Genomic DNA, 10,172 nt, shown 5'->3' on the forward strand with positions numbered 1-10,172 from the left:
TCGGCCGCGGCGCACCGGACTCACGGGGCCCTCGCTCCTGTTCACCGTGTCCCGTTACGCGCTTTCAGCTCGCTTCCATTGTGCTCCGTAAACTAATGCTGAATGAAAATGCACACGAGGAGCATGAAAGTTGTTGACCTTGGAAACCGTGGTTTAGTTTAGTTGACTGAAAAATATCTTTTTCCAGAGCTTTCAGCCACATCTCACATTATTCATCAGTGAATGTGATTAAAACCACGAGACGCTTGAATGCTCTGGAGAAGCTAGTAAGTTGACCATGAGTTTGATTTATTAATGCCCTTTTTTGCATTGAAATAAATGTATTTCAATCTAATAAATTACACATTATGATGAAATTGGTTATTTCCATAATATTGACATTCCGACATGAATAACATAAGATGCTGTATTATTAATGCACTAAGTTAAAATAACATTTAGTTTTAGTTTGACCGAGACGCGATGCAACTAAACACTTATCCTTGACTGGTGTTTCTAGGAGAGAGAATATTAACTCTAAATGAAAATGAGTATTATATGATTTATTTTCTCCCTCAGAAAAGGTACGTTTAAGTCATGAACGGTGTCCGCAGGTCGCTGATCGGGCTCGACCAAACGATCGGAGGATTTGAGCCGCCTGTCTCAAAGCCCTTGCTGCTGTTTCTAAAGCTTCTTGTTGTTGAGCGCACAGTAATTATTGAAGGCAGGCCAGATGAGCATAATCCTCCTGCAGCTCACCTCCACTGCTCTGTCATCGGGATAGAAACTGCTGGACGGAGAGGTTTTAGTTGGTGAATCAAACCGAAACTGTATGTAAGTATTGTGGGAGACAAAAAATCATTTTCCAAAGTGAAAGGGGTGTCCCCATTCCCAGTGGAATTATACCTTGCCTGCTGTGTCACATATTTATCCTCCATTAGTCACAAAGTGGCTATCCCATTTCAGGCAAATGTGGAACCTAGAGGTGATACAAATGAACAATTATTTCATTAGTTGATTATCAAAAAAGTAATTGGGAACTATGTTGATAGTTGATCAAGTATTTAGGTCATTTTTAAAGCAGAATAAACACGTAGCAAATGTGAGGATTTGCTGCTTTTCTCCGTTATAGATCTTTGTTAACTAAATATATTTTGCTTTTGAAGAAAAACATTTGAAGACATCACCTTGGAAATTGGGACAGGTCTTTTTCACAGATTTCTGAAATTGTATCGACCCCTCGATGATGAAAATATTTATCTGCAATCCTGATGAAATCCATTCAAAATGTAACACAATGTGCTTGTGCTCCTGTAATTGCTCATTGAAACCTCTCATTCCAATCTTTTGACTTTTAACCAGAAGTTCCGCTCCAGTCAAAGATTAGTGGTGATGACATTGTAAGTACTATTACCGAAAATTGTGGAAAAACTGTCAGGAGCATACACATCAGGCAGTGGTGTGTGAGGTATAACAGTCATGAAATTTATCATAACATGATTCACAGCAACATGTATGAAATAAAAATGATTAACACACTTGTCTTTGTCTGTAGCCATACATAATATATATGCACATTTGTACCACACGGTTCACAAATTTCAAGATATTTCACAACGACAGCACCAAAGAGCTTTTGATTGATTCCTCAACCCGCTAATACATTCATTCATTCATTATTTTCCAGATATACTAATAATCTATTAGATACAGAAGTGAATAATTTACAATAAAATAACAATTTTGAATTTCCAGTACTTTTAAACTACAATAATTCCATCCAGTCTCCATATGCATTAGTCTTGTATGAAGGCTGTGGATTTCCACACAGGAAGGAAAGGTTATTGTATTGTCTTATTGTCTTATTGGTTGAAAAAACTGTTACCTTGTAGTGTTCAACAAAGCGAGCAGCTTACTAATGCTGAAAAGCTTTTCTTCACAACTCCCCCTTCCAGGAACTCATTCCTTTGCTTAGCTCGTGCATGGAATAGAAATTGTACACCAAATACTCTGAGAACTCACAGTGGTATTAAAATCACAGACAGAAAAGGAGTCAGGTACTGCATCTCGAAGACGAAGATGCCACAAAGTGAAGACTTTTGTTGTAAAATGTTTAAGTCCTTCACCAAACCATAGAGAAAACAACACTGAACAATAGAACAATCGTACTGTATGACAACACCTTCTCTGGGTTATGTTTTGGTTTGGTCCAAACTTAATACAAACAGATATACACAGAATATTTTCGTACGCTGGATTTTTACCAGGCATCCGCGTAAGCAAATCGCATTCACGTGTCCGACGCATTGGGTTTGATGCTGACCTTCAAACAGAGGCACTTTTATTCCCTTCCCCAATTCTGTGTTGAGAAACTGGCCTTGCTTGTTCATTCATAACGCTGCATTTTAAATTTACATTTTTTTTGATTTGCTGATTGGATCTCACAAACAGCTGCTCAGGTGTTTGACAGCTGGCTTTCTTTCTCTACATCTACCCAACACAATCAACTAATGAAACACAGTTCAGAAAGGTTCCATCACTTTACACTTTCTGCCACCGATCCTGCTCTCCTTGCTATACATGATGCACCGCTTCTCTTACAGCGGCTTGTGGTGAGAAGCAGCCATGTTCTCTGGGCCTCTGTGTTGCCTATATATTGTAATTTGGGATTCATAGAAAGAACTAAACGTGTTTTAACAGAAACCTGAAAGATCCCTCATTAATCTCATTAAGTGTCAGAGTTTCTCTAAGTCTCCGTGACAAAGTCCTGGGTGAACATTTTGTGCAAAACCCTTCCTCCGCTGCCCTGTCTTTGTTAGATGAGCTTGTGTAGGTCTTTGTTTTCTTCCTTGTACAAGGCGCCATTTGTGCAACTGGAATACATGAACTGCTACAGAACATGACACAGACAGATGAAAGAGAATGAGCAAAACCAAACAAAGACAATAGAAGCCAGGAAAACAACCAGAACGTGTCCAGACGAAACAGGAATCCATTTATACGAAAACAAAGCATCATTCCACAATTTTCTTGTCCATGGACTCTTTGCCATTGGTCCGCGTGTAAGGCTCAAAAGCAGAGGAGCTCAGGTAGCGGGCGGAAAGTTCCTGCAGGTTGCCGGCCAGCGAGCCGGCCATGGACAGGGGGTTGGAGGAAATGCGGGTGGCGACGCCACTGAGTAAGGAGGGCATGGGGAAGCTGAAGAGGGCGTGACCCGCCTGTGAGCTCTGCAGGCCCGCCACTGTCCCTGAGCTGGTGACGGCGGGCAGTGGAGGGCTGCCCCCCGCCGTGCCGGTGCTGCCGCCGCTGCTGCTGCCGTTGCTGGCCATGGACATGGAGGGAGGGCGCAGGGCGGAGCCCAGTGTGCCGCTGCCACAGTGGGGCAGGAGGCCCGGCAGGCCAGGAGGCGTCAGCAGCCGTCCCTGCTCCAGTAGTCTGAGGACGCTGCAGGTCGCTGCTGTTTCTGAGACCACCGAACGCAGCTCAGAGTCCTTCCCCTGGTCCTTCTTCTGCTTGGTGCGCCGGTTCTGGAACCAAACCTTCACCTGGAGAGGAACACAGATGAGAGAACGAGCCTTTAGAGACGCATACTAAATGCAATGTGAACATTTAGTTTAGTCATAGTGTAGTTCATGTATTATTGCATATACAAAATATGAATTTAAATGTATATAGCATTACTTTGAGAAACATATTTCTAATGTTAAAACGGCAATAATTCCTATTCACTGATGGGTAACCGAGTTGTTACGGCGCATGATAGGTAACCTCTGTCGCATGTCACACCCCCATCTCTCCCCCCAGTCGTTAAAAGAGGCCAGTGATCATAGTACGTCTGATAATCTCAGTGCTTGGAAATAAGTGCACCATGAGCTACACAACTGTGTCTCCACAGATTCACTTGATTGCTTTTACCCATTGCTTTTGTTCTCAAATCAGAAGTAGCGAAGCGCCTGTCCATGCCCTCCTCACTGACCACATGCACTTTCAGATACTCACTAATGCATTGGAGCTATATGTAGGGACGCTCACTCGCACGCGCGTCGTCCACCAGGTAATGATCGAGCCACAGCTGCAGTGATTCCATTGAGTCATGGAGGAGAGGGCTCGCTGTGACGGGGTAGAAGGCTGGTGGCTAATTCAATCAAAACCTGCTCAGAAGCCTTTCAGATGTAAAACACTGCTAAACTTCCTCAACCCCCTACACTGCAAAAGGTTCAGATCTCAATATTCAGCTCCCGTCTGTTATTCTGTCTTTGAAACCTGCATATAAAAAAACAATGCAATTATTTTATTGTTTATTGATTCATTGCTTTTTTGTTGTTGTCATCATGTTTAAAAATTGCAGCATGGTGTTATTTTACTAACTGAAATTATTAGCTGAGAATTACAGAAAATCAATCATTTTGATAATTGTTTGATTATTAAGCAGAAATCATAAACATTCGTTGGAGTCGCTTCTCAAATGTAAGGATTTGGGGATTTCTTCTGTTTTGGATTATTGTAAATTGAACATTTTAGTCGACTTTATTTACAGATTAAGCAAACAATTGGAAATCCACATCACAAATGTAAGTCATTTTAAGTTGCACCCTTCATGTTGGCGTCTTCGGTAGCTGCTCCAAGATAAACTACACATTTTAAAGGATAACACATTCACCTAGAGCTCTCCAAATTCAAAATGGCCACCACGAATGATCCGTACCTGCTTTAATTAGCATCGTGGGATTTCCTAGAATTACATCAAACCTAAGAAATTCTAAAATTCTTCTCTGAAAATGTAAGAAAAGGCTGACATGATTACATCTTGGAAAATTAAAACATCCGATTGGTTATTCTTGTAGTTTCTAATCTCAAAGTTCATCCACTCAAATGGTTTCAGAAATGTTTCACACTGTTTCTAGACGGTATATTCAGCAGTGAATGGAGTATCGAGAAGAAGAAACGAAAAAAGGGTGAGAAAAGAATGCACTCCTAGTGACAATTTAATAATTAGGTCAAGTCATCCATCTGACTCAACAGATCCATTTAGAGATTCTGACGTATCTATTGTTCAGATTCACATAATCTTAATTGAACAATTAGAGAGTTTTCTATGATTTGTACCTGTAAGTCTACTGTAATCACACCTGACTGCTTTCATAAGGAATAAGCAGCATCTCAATCCTCCTGCTCATGAAATCACATCCGTGGTTTAATAACTCTTCAACCAGCTGTTCACAACAATTTCACGTCAAGAAGCCCCGGGGCTCCATCCAACAGCTTCCGTTTGCCACGTAAAGATTGCTCCAAAAGGAACATCTTGTTCATTTTGGAGGTTACATTGTCGGTGCAAAGAAAACACGGGGAGCTCTAATGAAGATGAGCTGTGCACACAACAAACGTCTGTCACTCCTTAATGCAACGCGCCGTGAGTACCAGGGAACAAAATGATCATTTCACCATGTCGTCATTAAAAGGCATTTCATCAGGCACGGCCTTTGTCCTGCATAAGTAGGGAGTAAAGGTTACGTCTGTATCACCTTTATGTGAGCGAACATCTTCACACACTTTATTAACCGGTGTTGAATTTTTGTGGAAAAAAGAAAAGCAGCTATTGTGTTGTTCAAAGGAAAAATATAAATATTTAAAATGTAAAAAGCTAAAGCAAATAAAGATGTAAAATAGCTGTGGATAAAGAGAAAAGTGAGTCTGTTGTACGTCAACGAACAGGATCCAAGTCGTGGGTTATGATGGCATTTTGTGAGAACAGGTTGACCTCTCGCAGACCTCCACTTAAGGTCAACCTCCTTCCGCCGCGTGAACGCCCCGACGCATTAGCACCAAAGCCCGACGTAGCCCGTCAGCCGCTTTGCACATTTATAAAAATAACAACTGGATGAATGAGGCTGGAGGTGAAAACACACCAAAGCTTTGAAGCAACAGTCCAGATCGTACGTGGCGACCGGTGGACCGGTGTCAAACACAGGGTGCAAATGCTGTTCCTCCACAGCGCATGACCCGCTGCCGACCCCACACGTCTGCGCTTTTTCTAATGGCAGCTTTCCTTTCAGCAGCTTCAGGTAATAATGTCAAACACTCCATAAGCCATGTTGACACTGCATTAGATGTATTAAGAAGGCCAATGCACTCACTTGAAATGGATGCATAGCCTACGAGAAATATGTCTGAGGGAAATCCTTTAAGATAAAATCCAAGAGATGAATAGAAAACAAAGGTTCACCCCGGCACCTATATTCAAAACGCTGAGCAGGAACCTGCGATGTCAGTGAAGACTGACACCCGACAACAGCTGCAGGATGTTAACAGGAGATGTTTGTGTATTTGTATCTGTAGTGCTCATAAAACAGGCCTATTTCCATCTGGACTCAAACTGTAATTATGCATGTGAGTAACCTCGTGCTATATGGAAGAACACTGATTGAATCTTTAAAGTATTCTAACTGCTTTGTCAGAAATAGACTTGGTTATTTATTTGCCGAGGCTCACAAATGAATTGGATTATATTTCACCTCCCTTTGTGATCGTAACATGATTATCTTAAATCAAAATAGATGGTAGCATTTGGTGTAAAAACTGAAGACGAAAAAGGAAATGACATTAAATTCACTCTGTATATTATTGCTATTTCAGTTCAAGCAGAAGCAGATTGTCCAGTTTACACAGAGTAAATGCACATTTTTTTAAACCTGGTAAAGTACTAGAACAGCGCATACATACCTGAGTTTCAGACAGATTGAGCTGACGGGCCAGTTCTGTCCGTTCCCTCCCAACCACATACTGGCACCTCTGAAACTCCATCTCTAACCGGTAGAGCTGCTCCGCAGTGAAAGAGGTGCGGGTTCGTTTGGGCCGGTCCAGATCCAAACCCTTCGGCAGGATAATCTCTCGGATAGAGCCTTTAGCATCTGCAACGGTTGAATTAACTTTGAATTAACAATTCCAACAGATACATAAGAAAGCTACTCCTAGCTGTACATAGGTTTTACTTTGTTCATTACACAAAACATTATTATTATTATTATCATAATTATCACAGCACAGTAGTGGAGGTTATGAGATGGTAAAATACTGATTAATTAAGATTTCATTTACTAATTTAAACATATGCTAAAATGTATAAATATATAGTATAACATGTGGCTGGACTTCATATCAGTGTATGTGGAGTAAATGTAACATAATGAGCTTAGAAAAAAATAGTTTTATTTGAATAATGCATTACATGGAAGAGTTTACAACACATTAATTATTTAGGGTAATATTAGTCCAAATGAAATCTTATGAACTTAAAAACTCCAAACTTCTATTATTTGGTATGAAAAGATGAGATGTTTAAAATTACATAATTACATGTTTACAAATGTGTGCACATAATAAGTGAGTACATAGAAATGTGTTATAATATAAATATGTTGTGGTTCCTTTTCAGTTCATGTAGTCGATGTTTCCACAAAGAGAAATTACAACAATGGGTGTAGGCCAAAATTAAAAAAACAATAAAATAAACCTAATCTCTGTTCAACAATGTGTGTGTATTTTTTTAAATGTTGAGATTTTAAAGTATTATACTGACGACAATTCCATATAATGACAAATATACGTGGTTGCAATAATGCAAACAATGAATTCACATTATTAAAAGCGAATATTAACGGAGTGATTTCCACTAGAACGTTTGAGTTGCTCTGTATCTCCGGTAGCGAGGCTGCTCTTTCTCATTACATCTAATCCTCTGTTTTTGGTGAAGTTATATTCATAGTTTGTTTTCATACACTCTCAGTGTTGAGCCAACACTGCATGAAGGACATTACATTAATCACTCTCTGGGCAACTGACACTCATACACACAATTTTACGCTTTTATCATTTGTTGACATTCAATATCTGTAAAAACAAACATTTAATATTTATAATCTCAATATTTATCAGCCTGAAAGTGGAATTTAAATGAACCCATGGGAATATATACGTGAGTTGATTATTTTGATAATTTAAATTTAAACATATTTTGAAAAATTTTACATTACATATTATTAGTATGAATTCCCCCCCGAACAATTTGCCTGTTTACAAAAAGTCCAGAGACAAAATCATTGAGGACATAAAGAACGTCTGGCCTACAATTTAAGACACATATCTTTAATAACAATGAGCTCTTTTTCATGACAAATGATTACATTATCTTACATTTTTATATTCCTATAATTGTACAATAAAATTGTACTTTTTCAAAATAAAATTTTTGATTGAGAGGATATTTTTGCTATTAACTCTTAATTTAAGTGAAATCCTCCAAATTGTGAACTTTCTCTCTATTTCTCCACAACTACTGTCTGATATGACAAAAGCTTCACTTCAGCTCTGCTCTCAAAGGCACTCTCTCATTTCCTTGAATGTAAAATGTTATCTAACTGCATGACTACGTTTCCTCAAGATTATGTACGAGACCTGTACGATCTGAGAAGTACGACATGCACCGCAAGTTCCAAAAAGAAAAAGAGAAGAGAAAGAGCACAAGTCTTACCTCGCACTAGTATTCTCCGACAGTAGTCTGGGTCCGCCGTGCTCCCTCTGTTCTTCTCGCAGTTGTCCACGGTCCCAGAGGGGGGAAAGGAGTCCGGCTGCTCCTTGAGGAAGCTTTTGGACAAGCTGCCCTGGGAGTCCTTCTCATCTTTCCCCTTCTTTAGTCCATTCCTCAGCCCCATCCCTTCCGTCTCTTGGTTGTACCTGACCTCCATGCTCAGTTTATCCTCCTGGACCTGTGGCTCGTCTGCCTCTTTTTTTCCTTTGTCAGGTTAAAAAAAAAGGAGATTACAGAGAACACGGAGCAGCCGATCGTCTGGACAGTGTGGGGTTTAGTTTCAAAACAGCACCTTTCAGCAGGGCAGAGTCAGCTATCTAATGTCTGGTGAAATACTTCCGTCCGCCGAGCAAAGGAGCCCTATTATCACTGACCAAACTGCCTTGCCCAATGATCATGGACTTCTCAGTGAAACTCAACAGTAATTCAGTGCCCCCCTTTCCTCGTTACATAGACATCAGGCTGATAGATGATCTCCAAATAATCAGAGCCATGGATGCGCACTCGCTGTTTCAATTGATTACGGTAATTTTGCTGCCTCCACATTTGCGTAACCTCATGAATACACTCAATTGTTGGGGGAAATAGATCAGGTCTTGATAGAGGGGTTTGCTCATCCCGTCCCCTCGGTTTGCCTGCTCTCAGCCCAGAGAATCAAGAGAAATGATTGGTCTTGCTTCGCAACCAAGCCTCCGCAAACCCCACATGAACGCACACAATCACAGAGATACGACTCTTCCAGACCTGAAAAAAGTTCCCGGGTGCTTCATTCTTCCGTTCCGTAGACCACAGCCAGACAATTTTCCCCCGACTTTTCACAGCGCACCTGATTGCCGCAGCATGTCAGCGAACTTTGATCCTGTTTTTTCCTTTTGACTCTCTCACCAATCAACGGAGTTCTGCAATGTGCGGATCTCGCCACTACGCTGTTGTAGGCAAGAGGCACTGGGAGAGAGCCGCAGAGAGAGAAAGGTGAAAAGGATAACGAACAAATCCCCGCCGGTCAAAACGTATCAAGGCAATGACGACCCAACCGGTTTGAGCGCCGCAAAACCGCCGGGCTCTACTTTACCGGGGATCGTGTTCAGGTTTCCTGTGTTTATTCAAAGAGCTACGCAGAGCAACCCAGCGACGTCCCGGCCGCTAACGCCAAACCTTCAGTATTCAAATGATTGCACCCCAGAAGCCACCTTCAGCTCTCATATTCTTAACCTGCACATTTGGAAAGGACAAAAAAAGGGGAACAAAGCTTGTCATTAGTGTTTAGGCTGCCTACACTCTCTCTCACACACGCATACCTCTGGAATGGCCCCTTCCTCTCTCCACCACTCGCCTTCCAGCCCACTACACACCCACCCAACCACCAACTCTAAGCTATTTTCATTGTCAGTGCAACAATATCTCTGAACACAGCAGTGGCCAGTAATCCAATAAGACCATTGATTAGGCCACAATGATTCAATTCAAACCCGTGGCCTAGTGCAAGGAGCATTCTCTGGCCCTTCTTGTCACCTTAGCTGGCCAGAAGCCCTCTTAAATCTGCCCCCCTCCCTGAGTGCCATTCATGCCTTTATGGGAAACAGGGAGGAAAAGGAGTGAAAGATGGCAA

General features: G+C 41.2%; 1 protein-coding gene across 1 annotated transcript; it reads right to left on the reverse strand.

The window, feature by feature from the left end:
* Nucleotides 1–1,500: 1,500 nt before the first annotated feature.
* vax1 (ventral anterior homeobox 1) lies at nt 1,501–9,840 on the reverse strand. Its single transcript, XM_068718391.1, has 3 exons — nt 8,507–9,840; nt 6,700–6,887; nt 1,501–3,524 (listed from the first exon to the last, which is right to left on the reverse strand). The coding sequence occupies exons 1-3, from the start codon at nt 8,718–8,720 to the stop codon at nt 2,994–2,996; spliced, it is 933 nt and encodes a 310-aa protein (XP_068574492.1). The 5' UTR covers nt 8,721–9,840; the 3' UTR covers nt 1,501–2,993.
* Between the last annotated feature and the right edge of the window lie 332 nt (nt 9,841–10,172).

The sequence above is a fragment of the Cebidichthys violaceus genome, unplaced genomic scaffold (assembly GCF_023349555.1).
Source record: "Cebidichthys violaceus isolate CVI_PGR_0920_01 unplaced genomic scaffold, fCebVio1.0.p SCAF_10, whole genome shotgun sequence".
NCBI classification, from domain to species: domain Eukaryota; kingdom Metazoa; phylum Chordata; class Actinopteri; order Perciformes; family Stichaeidae; genus Cebidichthys; species Cebidichthys violaceus.

Excerpts from the sequence above, each read along its gene's own strand:
- vax1 (XM_068718391.1), bottom strand. The coding sequence starts at position 8,720 with ATGGAGGTCAGGTACAACCAAGAGACGGAAGGGATGGGGCTGAGGAAT. Across the intron at positions 6,888-8,506 it reads TCGGAGAATACTAGTGCGAG|ATGCTAAAGGCTCTATCCGA; the intron begins GTAAGACTTGTG and ends CAACCGTTGCAG. Across the intron at positions 3,525-6,699 it reads TCAATCTGTCTGAAACTCAG|GTGAAGGTTTGGTTCCAGAA; the intron begins GTATGTATGCGC and ends GTTCCTCTCCAG.